At 43.7% G+C, this 15,538-nt stretch overlaps 2 protein-coding genes across 4 annotated transcripts; both read right to left on the reverse strand.

The window, feature by feature from the left end:
• Positions 1-176: 176 nt before the first annotated feature.
• Positions 177-5,112, reverse strand: cyb5r2 (cytochrome b5 reductase 2). 2 transcript variants are annotated; one of them, XM_029523738.1, is made up of 9 exons: positions 4,655-5,112; positions 4,285-4,428; positions 3,728-3,800; positions 3,234-3,340; positions 3,000-3,129; positions 2,778-2,861; positions 2,434-2,519; positions 2,218-2,317; positions 177-532 (listed from the first exon to the last, which is right to left on the reverse strand). In XM_029523738.1, the coding sequence occupies exons 1-9, from the start codon at positions 4,667-4,669 to the stop codon at positions 360-362; spliced, it is 912 nt and encodes a 303-aa protein (XP_029379598.1). In that variant the 5' UTR covers positions 4,670-5,112; the 3' UTR covers positions 177-359. The 2 variants fall into 2 exon arrangements, with proteins under 2 accessions (XP_029379598.1, XP_029379597.1); XM_029523737.1 differs by lacking the exon at positions 4,655-5,112 and having other exon boundaries at positions 4,285-4,615.
• Positions 5,113-5,142: 30 nt separating this feature from the next.
• Positions 5,143-15,107, reverse strand: LOC115056933 (ovochymase-2). Of its 2 annotated transcripts, XM_029523734.1 has the most exons (16): positions 14,436-15,107; positions 13,883-13,980; positions 13,130-13,227; positions 12,870-13,042; positions 12,701-12,796; positions 12,468-12,628; positions 12,183-12,384; positions 11,622-11,663; positions 11,419-11,509; positions 10,967-11,100; positions 10,396-10,539; positions 9,882-10,006; positions 9,716-9,809; positions 9,495-9,626; positions 8,992-9,057; positions 5,148-5,520 (listed from the first exon to the last, which is right to left on the reverse strand). In XM_029523734.1, exons 1-16 carry the CDS (start codon positions 14,503-14,505, stop codon positions 5,375-5,377), a joined length of 1,872 nt encoding a protein of 623 aa, XP_029379594.1. In that variant the 5' UTR covers positions 14,506-15,107; the 3' UTR covers positions 5,148-5,374. The 2 variants fall into 2 exon arrangements, with proteins under 2 accessions (XP_029379593.1, XP_029379594.1); XM_029523733.1 differs by having other exon boundaries at positions 5,143-5,520; positions 9,716-10,006.
• Positions 15,108-15,538: the final 431 nt, after the last annotated feature.

The raw sequence follows: 15,538 nt of genomic DNA on the forward strand, positions 1-15,538 counted from the left end.
TAATTGAAAAAAGTCAATTGTGGGTGTGTTACAAGTTGATGAAGTACTTAATGCTTGATGTATTCAAATCAATGCAATTGTTTTTTGATTCTTTAGTTGATCTTTATTTAGCAAAGACTTCCTCAAAAACAGGTTTTTGTATAAACAGAGGTTTGATACTTTAAATAAAAGTTCATTGATTGCACTTTAATGTTAAGTGGTTGCTCTGGTGTCTTTTAGATTGACAAAAGCAGACATATTTAAGAAACCTGTTGATAATTGATAGTGTTGGACCATCATACAATGTGCAACAGGTTCATAGAATGATTTGTGACAGAAAAATGGCAGGAAACAAAGCAGGTCCATAGGCAACAGAACCACTAGTAAGAAAAGATGTTTTCTGTTTTGTGCCCCAGCTTTTCCAGATTTGGCAAACAGGCCTTCTGTATCATCGGTGGAGGACCACACAGGACAACAAGGACATCGGAGGACGGTGCAGGGAGGTGATCCTTGATCATGTCATAAGTCACAAATCCTGAACTGTAGCTCCAGTCTGGGAGACAAGACAGAGAGAATAATAATCAACAATCTGCTGTATAATTTGTTTGTTTGTTTTTTAAAGCTGTTAAAATTCAGAATAGATTCTCATCCTGTTTGTAAAGTAAAACTGATTCTTGCTCTTCCTGTCTTTTTAGTTTTATTTTATTTTCTGTGTTCCCATCGGCAGAAGAAAAAGAAGAAAACTGACTTTTCTTCTTAACATTAAAGGGCGAGACTTACAAAGACAAAAACAGAATAAATCAGTAATGAAATCATCTGCTTGGCCTTTGATCTCCAGGAAAAGGCAAAGATGTCAGCTGCTGGTGTCAATGAAGTCATTAGCAATTTGTTCACTTTCATGTACAGATCAGTCACCGCTTCGTCCACAACAACCAAATAATGACATCGCCTGAAGAAGAGCAAGCACACCTCGACAAATGAATAAAGATCAAGGGCCAATGAGTCTCTTCTTTCTGTGTGTAAAAGATGAAGATGCAGCAACACACGACACGGAAGCTGTTCATGGTCTCCACAACAGAGATTATGTAACAATGTTATGCTCATTAATTTCTGCTCACTTTCAGGATTATGCAAACGAAGACATGAGTGTTTTGCTAAGCTACTGTAACACCCTGCTGGAGCTATCTGCCTCCTCAGCCTGCAAGGATTTTCCTCCAGCAGAGGAGTCTTTGTTTGGTGTTTCATTTTGAATATTCAGCAGTGAAACCAGATTTAGTCATATTCATAGCGCCTGGCAATATTTACTTACACACACACACACACACACACACACACACATACACTGTATGGTAACATTTATGTTTTTATAAATTTTAAATGAATTTAACAGGTTAAAAATGAAATTTAAATGAGTATATTTGATCCTTTTTCACATTATATTTTGTAATCAGGTTGCAGATGTTCACTGGTGGTGAAGCCCATCTTTGGTTTGTTTGTGTTGTGTGGACTGGAATGCCTTCCTCCTCTAAGAAGACAAATTTGCTCAGTGAAGGGGAAGCGACGAATAAATATAACAAATATGGATCTGAACTGAACTGCTGGTGTGTCCTGGTGGCTCAAATTCAAGCACGACCTGCGACCCTTTGCTGGATTCTGCTCTTTGTCACCAAAATAAAAGCTTTCTACAACTGTAGAAAGATTACAGTGTAAAAAAAACAGATGCATTATGAAAACCAAAAGGCCAACAGACATTTCTTGAATGTCATCAGCCTGTTATCACATCCAGCAGACACGGAGTCCGGTTTCTGTCTGTCTGCTGTTTGTTGTTGAGCAGGTAGCACACAGTTGTTTGTTTTAACATCTGCCTGCAGCTGTGAGGCAGATGAGACTAAAACAGCAGGGAGTCATGAGCTGTAATAGCAAAACAATTAGCTGTAAGAGTCTCCGCAGACCTGACTCCAGAGATTGGGATTTTCTGCAGGTCTTACATTGTGGAAAAGAGCTGATTTTGTTTTATACAACATACTAAATATATGGTGAGCTCATGTTCGTGTGTTGTGCTGAAAGCTTTTTCTTTTTTTCTTTTTTAAATTGGGCTTCTTTAAAGCAATAATAATATTTTTGCTCTTTATGATAAATGTTCAGGAGGCACATTTAATACAGCTGGCAGCTTGTATTGAGTGGAAGCCCCCCAGACGCCCCGTTGTTGGGCCCAGAAATGAAGAAATCCTTCCTTACCCTGCGGAGGTTTGTCAAGCGTAAACCAGAGCTTGACTTTGTCAGGATGATTCTTCTTCGCTTCCTCCAGCTCCTCCCTCAGCAGAATATCCTTTTCAGTCTGAGAGAGACCAAGTGAGAGGAATTTTATTTCTCCAGAGTATTCTCCCTTTTCTGTTCAGTAATACTCTTTCACAATAAGACTCTTGGAAAGATTTCCCAGAATGATACTCTAACCTGGTTGGCAAAAATCAGAGAGCACTGGGTGTTGTCAGCTGGGTCTGCTGTGATCCTGCGGATTAACTGCAGCATGGGGGTGACACCTGTGACGGAAAAACACCAACGTTGTCTTAGAGGATGAATGATATGTCACTGAGGAGGAGATAAAGTTATATTTAAATGATATTGTCAACCATAGCACTGCAAACTTAATTGTTGAATTGTTGATAACTTGAGTACTTTAAAAGTTTTTGCACCAAAACACAAAAGTAAATTCCTTGTATGTTGAAAATCCTTCTGGGCAATAAAACAGACTCTGAATCATTATCACTCATAAGTGTCTCATAGAAATGTAAATGAACCTGTTCCTCCAGCGACCATTGCGATGTGTTTAAACCTGCGAACTCTGGGCTCGGACTTCTTGTCTGGTCGGATGGAAAACTGACCTGAAAAGAAGAGAGGGAGGTCCGAGTGTGTGAAGAGCAGAATTATACTGTAGTGCAGTAACATCTGCTGGTGAGAGACAGGAACTGCAGGTTGAATTAAATGAATACAGACAAGCAGGCTGCGGCTTTTTACTGTACCGTTTCCCTTATAGACCAGCAGTCCACTGGGGCCCCTGAAGTCAATGCTGTCCCCGATAGCCATGCTGTCCAGGTACTGAGACATCTTCCCTCCCTCTGGGAAGGAGGGGTGACAGTTCTTGTAGTACACCTGGAAAAAAGGTGGAACACATAACATAACAGCTTCAGTGCTTTATTAGATGTGGCGAAGCTTCCACCTGAGCCAGTTAGCTGTGGGCTTGACTGGTGAATTACCTTCACGACGAGGTCAACGTATCCCTGGTCCTCATCACTGGAGACCGGAGTGTAGGCCCTGACCACCAGACTGCCGTTCACTTTGGCCGACAGGTAAACGTGCTGACCTGAGGAGACGCATGACAGCGAAGTCGTGATTTAAATAAGACGTAATTCATTCTCTCACCTCTTTTCAAAGGGCTCGTGTTTGACTGCAGTTTCTGAGTTTTTAAAAGTTTCCAATCTGACACATTCCCCCTAAATGACACTGATCCTTTGCAGAAACTTTTACTTTCAAAACCTGATCTTGTGTTCTTCTTTATCGCCTCTTTCGAAAATACAAACAAACAAAAACAAAAAGACAAACAAGTAATTCCAAGGCCGGACGAATGAATACATTTCTGTGCAACTGTGCAGTTGGTCAATTTTTCGAAGGCATTTTGTTGTGAAACATATTATCTGAGACAATTACAGAGAAAATGAAAAGAGAAGTGACAAGAAAAATGTTCCCGTACCGACTGGCAGTCCAAGGATATGAAATCCGGATGGAAGGCCGAACCGAAATTTCTTTGTGTCATGACTAATTTCCTGTGCAAGGACACACAAACAAACAAGCACGACTTTATAGAAAATCTTGCTTGCTTCAGGTTATTTTGTACATCAACAGCAAAAAATGAAGTTTATTATCTACAATCTGTCCTAAAGACGAAGCACTGCTCAGAGAGGGAACTAAAAATTGTAAGTAACAGTGAATCAAACCATATGAATCAAAATTGATGGAGCAGAATCAGAGTAATTGTGGCTTTTTCTTTTTAAGATATACTTCCTTCAAAACATGGCACCTATCACCCATAACACAACTTGTGTGTCAGTCAGGGACTCAGATGTGTTATGGAAAAATGGAAGAGTCAAACTCACTTCTTTCTCTTCCCCCACGCTGATATTTCATCCCTTTAGTTTACCAACTGGTTGCTCATTGCAGCTTGTGCTGCCTTCATCAGGCTGCAGTTAAATGAATGAAGTTGTTGTGCTGCCATGTTTAAATGTCCATTAGACTTTGAATGCAGCCCACCTGTTTGTTTATGAGGGGAAGGGAATATTTGACTGTGGGGTCCTGCAGAGTGACAGGCAGCTTCCTCCCTCCTGAAGAACCTCGAAGGAGAAAGTACAGGGCCGTCACAACCACCACAGAAAAGGCCGCCACCACCGGGATCACCTGCGAGGCAAAGATCACAGATAGAGACAGCGTGAGAAAAGAAGCAGAGTGGTTTCTCATCGCTGTACACGAGGTACGTGGTCATTTTACAATTATGTAGGATTTTATTCTACACTACAGTTTAAAAACAAGGCAGAGGAGAATGAATGAATTAAAAAATCAGGGTCAGATCAGAGAGTTAAGATTGAGTAGATGATCAAGGAATAAAACCTAAATCCATTCTCACCAAGTTCTGGTCCATAGTTTTAAAATGTAAAGTGTGTCAGAGCCTCGTTCTTCAACCTGAGATCAGAGTCTGCACAGAGTCGAGCCGACAACGGCCTTCACTCTCTCACGCACACACACACACACACAGAGTAAAGGGCCTTTAAAGGGGCGTGGCTTCCTGCTGGGGGAAAGGTGACACAAGCTGGAAAGCACCAATAGGAAGTCAGGTGTGATCATGGCACTATGCAGCACAGCGGTGGTATGTTGAGCCATGAGGAACAGAGCTGTGAAATCACACCACAGGCCTGGGGGGGGCAGAGGTTACATAAACCTGCTGAAACAGAAACCATCTATTATTAACTCACTCATTCTGTAATTCAAGTCCTTGCAAAGTTGGTGTGACAGACAGTAAAAGTTTCATCATTTCTAATCTGAATTTAGAAAGTTTGGGTTAGGGTTAGGGTTAACCCTAACCCTGTCTTGGTCAAGGCCTAACGGAAAAAAGAGAAAGGGACGACGCTTAACCATCAAACCAGGATTTATTTATGATAATCTGAGGGTTCAACTTTAATTAGATCTTACAGTGTGTTTTATTCTTTGAATCCCATTCAGAAAAAACAAAAAGAAAGTCCCCAAAGCTGTACATTTCTGCTGTATGACGCCTCAGACACCTTCAGCAGAGCGTCTCTGGGTTCAGCTGTACAGTCTGTCTGTCTTGGCCTCTTTCTGACGCAGCTGACTACTCAGTCCCTGAGGATTCTCCACCGTCATCGTCATCATCTGAGACCAGGTCCACAGGCGGTCTGGGATCCTCTGCAGTCCTCTGGAGGGGTCGGGCTCTCCTGCCGGGCCTCTGCACATCTGGGTCGGCTACGTCCAGGTTCACTAAAACACAGAGTACATGAATCATGTACAAGGAGGCCGCAGCAGAAATCTAAATAAGGCTGGATGACGTTTGCATGAAGGGGAAGCACCTCCTTTATTACGCCTGAATTATTATGAATTATCAGTTACATGAAAGATATTTAACTAATTCTCATGTCATGTCGTTAAAATAAACCAAACACTAAAGCAGCGGTACTGCTGGGCCTCCGTTTGGTCGATGAGAAAACTTTAGCCCTGTATCTGTGCTGTCTCCCCTCAGGGGGCGCACTCCTCACTTTGGGAACCACTGCTGTAAAGGATCACTAGATGGTGTCCTGGACCACAAATTTGTCCTTTTACAGCCTGCTGAATGTCAGCTCCAACTGTTTCCTATTGTTTTCTATCAACATGAGGGGTTGTTATAAAAATCACTGTACGAAGAAATGTGAAATCGATAATCACTTATCGATCATATAATCACAGCTTATTTGCTACAGAGGAAATTCAAATGAAAAGTCCAAATGAAAAATAATTAAAAACTAGAAAGCAGTAAATTACTTCAATAATTAGCAAACACAAGCTATAATCATGACATTTACGTGTTGGAGCCTGTAAAGCTGTGGACCTTCTTATGATCTAAATTAATGTCAGACATGATTGAGAAGAGAATGATCCTCCTCAGCCTACCCATCATCTGATCATGATCATGAAACTGTGGAAATGGATGACAAAGTTAGTTTTAGGAGGTCACAGGTCAAAATGTTGGTTTCCATTACTGAGGCCTCTCAGATTGTACAGTAAGTTGTGCCGTTAACATTAGCAGATGAAAACAAAACAAACATTTGCTGAGAGGAATTATTTAGAGGAAACACAGCAGCTGTGTGGTCATAACAATGGGTGTCTGCGTCACGTGACCTTCATCGTGGCCTGCTGGTCAAACGGCCAACCACAGTGTTCATCTGGCTCAGAGCTCATTTTATCAGCACCCTCAATCTGGTTTTGGTATATTATGATTATATTATATTATCGACTTCATTAAACAGGAGTATTGTTCGAGGCGATGTTTAATATATTCTGAGTCTCTTTGCTGTTTCAGCGTGTGAAACCTGATTGTGTAACTTTATCTGCTCAGTCGCAGTGGTGACCTGAGAAGATCAACAATGGAAGAGAATAGTTCAGAGAACGCACACAGCTCTGCTTTCAGTCTCACAATGCACACAGTCTTTGACCTTTTGAAATTACTTGCATAAATCACTCATACTTCCATACTCAGAGGTGGACAGTAACAGTTAGGAGTTAGGAGGGCTGTGATCGGTATGACCCGTTGACTCAGACACACCGAACCCTGCTCCAGTTTAAACAATAAAGCTACTTTCCTTTCCTTTGTACTTTTACTTAAGTAATATTTTGATGAAGTTATTCTTAAGTTATTTCTGTACTTTTACTCAGGTAGTGTTGTTGAGTACTGTGTCTTTTATCCTTCTTATTTTAGAATTGTATTTTGCACTAAAGAGTTGTCTTTAAATTTCGTTGTACACTGTATGAGGACAATAAAGCATTCTAATTTTCTTTTTTACATTTAAGTTAATATCTTCAGTCTACTTTTTTAATATTTTTTTTTAAACCTTTTTTGATCGTTGACCAAAACACCAAAACAAATTTAAATGAAAAACATACAAAGCAGTTTTGATTATGATCATCATTTTAAAATGAACTGCAGCTGGTGCAGCTTTTGGCTTTAAAATTTCTAAACCATGTTTTTATTGACACACAGAGACGGAGATGGAATAAATCCAGAGCGGTTTCCTCGGCCACTCCTCACCTACTCTGAGTCATCGGTAAGCAGTTTCCAGTTCCACAGTGTTGGCACAAAAAAATCAGAAAGACAAAGCTGAAACAAAACAATCACAGCCCTGAGGGAAGTGGGTGTGGTGAGGGTTAACCCTGGAAGGACAGACAGACAGACAGGCAGAGAGGCAGACAGGCAGGCAGGCAGACAGACAGACAGGCAGACAGACAGGCAGACAGACAGACAGGCAGACAGACAGACAGACAGACAGGCAGAGAGGCAGACAGACAGACAGGCAGACAGACAGGCAGACAGACAGACAGGCAGACAGACAGACAGGCAGACAGACAGGAAGACAGACAGACAGGCAGGCAGGCAGACAGACAGGCAGAAAGGCAGGCAGACAGGCAGGCAGGCAGACAGACAGGCAGGAAGACAGGCAGGCAGGCAGGCAGACAGACAGACAGACAGGCAGAAAGGCAGACAGACAGGCAGACAGACAGACAGACAGACAGACAGGCAGGCAGGCAGGCAGACAGACAGACAGACAGACAGGCAGACAGGCAGGAAGACAGGCAGGCAGACAGGCAGGCAGACAGGCAGGCAGACAGGCAGGCAGACAGGCAGAAAGGCAGACATGCAGACAGGCAGAAAGACAGTCAGAAAGGCAGAAAGGTAGACAGTCAGACAGGCAGACAGGCAGACAGACACACACACACACACACAAACACACACACACACACACACACACACACACACACAGAAAAAAAAAAAAAAGACATGAGAAGGGAAACTATTCGATGAAGTGAGAAGAACAGAGAGCTGGAGAACTCTGACTTCTGTTGTTCGGACTAGTGGGGACATTCACATCTCATGAAAAATAAACTGTTATATTGAAACCCAGCAGACTGTGTGACCCAGTTTGACTCCAATTCAAACACAGATTAAGAATAATTTGCAGTGGAGCAGCAGAAATGACAAAAGGTTTTCTTTATAGAAAGCACTCGGACGTTTCCACCTTTTTCTCTGACCATGCTGTCACCGTTTGGCAGCCAGTTGAAAGATTTTCTCTTTCTTAAAGGAAGGAAGACGAGCAGAAATGTTTCTCATGAATATATTCAGCTGCAGAGATCCAGAATGTCCAGATGAGGAGCTAATGATGACATTTTGTGCCGGTCGTCTTTATTTTTTACATCAACATCCTGTCCTTAACAGTCAGTCCATGGAGACGTGGACCAAATTATAATTTAGTATCATCTCTGGAACAGCTTGTAGAGGAAAGAAGAAGAATCTAATTCATGCTAAATGTGTTTTATACTGAAAATATGGCGCATTTACAAAGACACACAGCCAATGTTGTGATTTTTGGACTGTGAGCTTTAAGGAGCACAGCTGTCTCAGTTTTAACTGCAGTGTTAAATGTACCACTGCTGCTCCAAATGCCACTTCAGCTGCCCTCAAATTCACCGATGGCCACTTTCATTAAAACCATCTCGAGGAGTTGTCTCCAGATTTCACTGTTGTCTTTGATTGTGATCACAAGACAAACGAAAGATTGTGTTTCCTGTTGTGTATCTGTAGTTCAATCTGGCAGTTGACTGCAGCAGCTGAACTTTTAGTCCCTTGCTCATGGACTCAGGACCCGTTCCTGGCGTCTGTCTAATTATCAAATTCAGGTGTTAAAATAGAAATGGAACCCAAACCATATGACGTCACGTGTTGCTGCTCCGCTGTCAGCTGAGGCTGGCGTCCGTCACCATGGCGAAGGTCTGCAGAAAAAAAGAATACAATTCAGTGTTCATGTTCTTATTTAATTCAGCCTTTATTTCCACCCTGTTCATCTTAGTTCGTCTTTTTCTTTAGCACAAACAACAAAAACAATAAGTTTTTGGCTGAAATGCTCACAAACACGATGCAAAACCAGCGCCAACGCCAGCGAACAAGTGGTTGCCATGGAAACTGTTACATCTGAATGCTGTAAAATTGTTTTTCTTTAAAACAAAGGAGACACTTAAAGGGATTTTGTGCGTCAACCTTGAGTTACTCACTCGGATGAGGGGAAAAAGAAACAAAAAAAAAAAAAATCTAACTTTAAGTGTCAAACTGAAGTAAAACAATTTGAGGTGCCCTGTGTGGCTTTGTGATGCTTTGTGCAATGTTGTGCGCTGATGCTACACTGACTTCAGTCTGCAGGTGAGACACACACCTGTGTGGCTGATGAAGCTTAGCGCCGCCCTGAAGCCTCTGTGTGTGATGCTGCTGTCTGAGGTGAACTGCAGCACCATGACACTGTGGTAGGACAGGACAGGAGGAGGGACGCCACCGCCGCACAGCACCGCTACACAACATGAAACAAAACAAACAACGTGAATGTGACTGAGTTCAGGATGGAGTGTTTGTCAACGAGCTACAGTTCGTCCGTCCCACCGATCTCCTCCGTTCGCTCCACGTCTCCCAGGACCGTGAGGGAATCATACAAACATCCATCTGACTCCTCCAGCTCGACATCAGCAAACTCCAGCTGAGACACACAACAGCAACTGATTACTGAGCTGTTTGGGATAAAAATAAACAATCTGCAAACAATAATCACCTTCACAACGTGGCCCCGCGGAGCGTAGATGACCCAGCGGAGGACACAGTCATTGCTGTAGGATTGTGGGTAATTTGGGGTGTGGACAATAGTTTGATTTTGAACTAGAACAACTGTCCCACATCCTGATTTCCCACGCATGCACGCACACATACACAAACACACACACACACCACAGAGGGCAAACCAGTTTAACACAAATACACAGGCTGAACTGCACACTGAGAACAAAAGACCCATTAATAGCGACTGTGTTCATCCTCTCCACTCCTACCTAATACATATCAGTGTGTGTGTGTGTGTGTGTGTGTGTGTCTTGTGCAGCTTATTATAGAGTCAGGGGACATCAGCCTGGTCAACTCCACAATCAGCACCGTTCATAAGTCCTCCTGAGCTGATGTACTTACAGAATAAAGTGTGTTTCTACGCTCTAATTGTGTATCAGGCCGACATCCTGGACTGAACGACACAAACAGAGATACGCTGCGTTTGTGTTGCGTGTTCTGTTTCGCACCGGGATCAGAGCGTCCCTCAACAGCACGATACCGCACGGCAAAGCCACTTCCTGCTCTGCTCGTGTCAGAGGAGAAGAGAAGTGTTGCATTCTGGGAGTGGATGAGAAGCAGCGGGGTGCGTGGGACACTTCCACAGAATATTCCTGTAAATAAAAGTACAAAGGAGGATAAACTGCGGCCCATTTTCAGCTCTGATGGACTTCACTTTACAACATTCAAGGTAATTCACTCAGTACAGATGAGGAGAGAGTCAAAGTTAAAAAAACGGACAGCTTGTCATGTGCTGGAGCTTTTAATCAGAAAGCGTTTAAACACAGTGAATCCAAGGTGCTGTTGTTGAATGACATTAAGAGATTAAAGATTAAAAGCAATTTCAGAAAAGACACTCACAATTTTAGCCTAAAAAGAGAAAAGTCTACACACTGTGATTAATGTATAAAAAGTTAATGCAAAAGAATTAAATGTGTACAAAAGTGTGCGATATTGACCAGATTGTTGTTAGGTGGATTCAAATAAGTGTATTTCTCACAGTGTTGGTTTGGCCCCTGTGGTTGTGTGTCTGAAACTCACCGACAGGCTTGTGGGTCCCGACTGACACGGTGAGTCGATCGTAGCGGCAGTAAGAGTCATTTTCCACATCGAACTGCTCAAACTCCAGCAGAAGAAAATGACCTGGAGGCACACTGATACTCCACACGCACAACCTGAAGAGACACACAAACACACAGAAATCAATTAATGTTGAACTACAGTTAAAACTGTCCCACAATGGTACTCTTAAAGTCACTTAGAAAACAGTCAACCAATCAGAAAAGCGGCTCAGATTCTCTCTTCTGATTGGCTGATTGACATTGCCGTATGACACTGGAGATGGAAAACTGAATTTTGATGATTTTTGGTTCTTAAAACAACAAATATATCGTCTTCTGAAGGTCAGCACGTCAAAATAAAACACAGGAAAAGTTATTTTCCCTGAATCGACAGAAACACGTCGCTCTTCGTGTCACTGAGGTGTCACTCACTCATTGTTGCCATAGTGATCGGTGGGGAGGGCGGGGTTTCTGATCACTCCCTCACTGTCAGTTACAGGCCCATCACTCACACTGCAGAGCCCTGACACACACAGACACACACAGACACACTACCGTGTTGCATCAAAGGAGCATGTGCACATGATAAAATATAGATGAAGGCGAATTGTTCAGTGATGAAAGTAAAAACTCACTCGATGCTCTCATCGCCTGCTGCGGCTGCTTATCTGCTAAAGCTAACACAGAGAGAGCGAGAAGATAATACAATCAGAAAGTATTCAGACCCCTTCACATTTTTTATGAGCAGCTTCATACTAACAGTAAGTTTAATTTGCTCAATCCCCTACAGTTAAAAAGAGAAAGCAAAGTTTCCCCATCACACTGAAATTCAGTTCAGGCGTCTTCTATTTATTTTAATCATCTTTGAGATGTTTCTACACTTTGATCTGAACCGATCGGACCATGAATATGAAGCACAAGTTCAAGTGCCTCACATGTGGTCTGCTGCCAGTCAACCAAACTATGATCCTACAGAACTTCTATGTGCAAAACAATCCAGAAACTCAATACTCTGTCACATTAAAGTCACTCCATAGTCAGTTTGTGTCCCAGCAACGTCTGATCCACTATCTGTTTCACAAACTACACAGACTCTGAAAAAATGACAAATAACCAACAATCATGTGCTTTTGTAACGCCTTCTGGGAGACAAGCATGAGGACTGCTTTTTTATTTTTATTTTTTTATTCACTCACCCTCTCTCAGTTTACGTTTGATCCAGGGCAGCAGCAGCCTGATGTCCGTGAAAACCCCCGGAGATCCTCTTTTGGAAGGGAGGCGGCTGCTGTTGTTTCCCCAGCTCCGACCACATCCTTTACCCCAGGAGGTGACACCCAGGGCCACCCAGTGACCCCCGCCTGATGCTGCTGGACACACGAGAGGACCCCCTGAGTCTCCCTGAGCCGAGGACGAAGGGGATGATCGGTAACTCGGGTCAAACTGGGCTCTTCTTTTAAATAGCTGCAGTTTTCCTTCTCTACCTGACAGGCGTCCCTCCCTCCTCTCTCCGGCCCGGCACACAGGACTGTCATGGCTGGCTGAGGACGGGCTGTTCCTTTGACAGTCTGGAGGACATATCTGCATTTGGCTGGGTCCACCAAGTCCAGCCAGACCTCTCTCAGTACTGCAGGAAGACGACCCTCTGCAAGACAACAGGATAGATTACAGTAGAAGAGACACACTGTTCCACTGTAAAAATGAGAAACACACATACTTTCCTTCATCCTGCCCCATCCACCCACAATGCAACTGGTTTTGGGAAGGATTTTCTCATCAGGCAAAGGTAGACATATCGGCAGGACATGGACCCCTGTCGTAAAAGTCACATTTCAGTGACGTCTCAGCACCAATATGTCAAACTGCCCACTGGAAATGAAACTTGCCAAGTCGGATGTCCTGATCCAACTCCAGCAGAGCGATGTCGTGACTCATAGGTGAAGCATGATGGTACTTCTCGTGCACCGAGACAGTCTTGATGCCAAAGACCTGCTCCTCCTCATCGTCCACCCGATGATCAAACTCTCCCACAACCACTCGGAGCCCACTGAGATACTCCCTGGACGGAGGGGGAGAGTATATTCATGTCACAGCGACGTGACCGTCACACAAACAGGATTTGGATGTTGGCAGGTGAGCACGGTACTTGGACAGGGATGTGAAACAGTGTGCAGCCGTCATTATCCAGCGCTCGGTCAGGATGGACCCCCCACAGAAATGAGAGCCCTTCACCTGCAGGGAAACCTTCAAAGAGGCAACACCAATCCAGCATTTACACACCTGGAATCAGATACATGATCTCTAGAGGACAAAGGTCGTCAGAGATGAGAGCATGCTGCAGGAAAATCTCCTGGAAGGAACTGAATTCTGTCACATAAATGAATAAAATCCTCATTCCCACAGTAACTTAGCTCAATTATAATGTAAAATGTAAAACTTGGAGCGACAAATCATCCCATGTTAACATGTTAAAGGGAGAATTACAGACTAGCATGCTTGCTTGTTATCTATTGAAGCTGATGTGTCAATATTATACACACAATTCATCTTTAGCTACTGTGTTAGCTGGAAAGTTGTGTTAATCCATCTTCCGCAGACACTTTAATATTTACTTTATTCAGTGTTATGAATAACAATGTTAATGTGGCCAAACTGGAGCAAGTGAACAATAAACTGCAACGTTTCTGAGAAATAAGTGCCTTTTTTTGACATTAACAGTCACAGACTGAAAAAGTAACAGTTCAGTTTTGCACAGGAAGTAACAATCACCAATCAACACAATCATCAGTGGTGGTGGCATGTCATGGCATGACATGTGAAAAGGATCGGGGCTGCAGCAAACCTGCAAACGAGGGGGAAATACTGCACTAAAACAACGAAACAATGACAGACCACTGACCAGCCATGGGTGGGATCCATGTTGGGCCTCGGCGCCCCCAACCACCCTCAGAGACTGAACCATGGGGCTCCACACATGAGGGACTCCACACTTTGACCCTGACAAGAAGGAAACAGCAACACATTTTCTGCTCAGCGTGGTGGCATCTTGACTTCATATGTGAAAAGACAAGTTCACCTCATTTTCGTCAGCAGCCTCGCTCTGTCACTCCGAGAGCTCGGATCGTAAGTCTTCAACATTGTGAGTGAGGAAGTGTTTCAGTGTTTCATTTTCTGTGGTGTGTGCGTCCAAATGGAGAAATCCTTATCCTCAGTTTGTGCTCAAGGTCTTACAGATAAGGATGGAGGGAAAGAACTCTCAAATTAGTTTTAGTAAGGGATTAACCGAGTGGGGACAAGGTGGAGACAAAAATATTATCAATTAGCTGAGTGACAGTGGAGAGCTCTTAAAGTGCAGCCTGAGTTGGTTGAAATACAGTGAGGTGGTAACTACATCCAAGAAAGGAAAAAGCTAAATCTTTGTAGCCCGCAGAATAAATACTTCTGCCACTTACCTGTCTGAGCAGCGCGGACGACAGCGTTTACCCAAAAACAGAGCGAGAGCAGAGCAGCAGCAGCCCTCATCCCGGGAGCACACAATCAGACTGGGTCCTGCTGGGGAGGCAGAATGGTTTAAAGACCCTGACGTGTTTGTGTGTGTGTGTGGAGAACCTCTTTAACGAGCCACAAACCCCTGGCAGCGGGCACGTTGGCGAGTTCAAACGTCAACCACAAAATGAAGGGTGGCGTCTGGCTGACAAAAGCTCACCGTCAAGGTCAACTGTGGCGTGGTGAGAGGAGTCCTGCCACAAAGACACAAAGATCCCAGCTGCTGTAAAACAACGGTCCCAAAGTGCAGACAAAGAGAGGTTTACTGCTGCACACACCAACGCACACACGCGTGACGTAGAAGCAGATGGAGAAGAAAAGCAGGAAGATTAAATCAATATTAGATTTTCAGATTTCTTCGTTATTTTTCAGCCCACGTCGGTAGAAAAAGGCTGAAGACACCAGACAGTCTGTGATAGTGTGACCTTTGAGGTGACGATTTCTAAGACACAGGAAAGAGATCCTGCACCACGATTGAAGTGCTCCACCTGCGTAAAGAATGAGTCAGGCCTGCGGCTGAAGCGGTGGCTCTGTGTGCGACATCGTAAGGAGAGAAATCACACACGGAACTGTCCAGAAAGAAAAAGAGCTTATTCTGAAAAAAAAAAAAAAAGATGAAGATGCAGATGGAGGCAGCAGGAAGTCGATCAAAGCCCTTTCAAATTTAAAGGAGGCTGGAGCACGAACCCTCCGAAAACAATGTGTCATTTAGGAATATTTCGGATCAGATCTGGTCTGTCTGAGCTGGACACTTGAAGGAGAAGAACAGACTGGATGGAGTAGGAAGGGATGAAGGGATGGTTGGGTGAGGATGAGGAAGGTGGAGGGACGGTTGAAATATGAGACAACCGGAGCAGGTATACGGAGGCCTGGTCAGATCAGAGCTGTAAACCTGTCTGCCTGATTAACGTGTGAACGGTACAGATGTTCGGTGACATCGTGTTTTCTCCCACATTAAGCCCCCTAAGCCCCCTGGTTCCTGTTTGTGCAGCCCAGCGGCCCCGGCCCC

Source organism: Echeneis naucrates, chromosome 16 (genome assembly GCF_900963305.1).
Source record: "Echeneis naucrates chromosome 16, fEcheNa1.1, whole genome shotgun sequence".
Lineage (NCBI taxonomy): Eukaryota > Metazoa > Chordata > Actinopteri > Carangiformes > Echeneidae > Echeneis > Echeneis naucrates.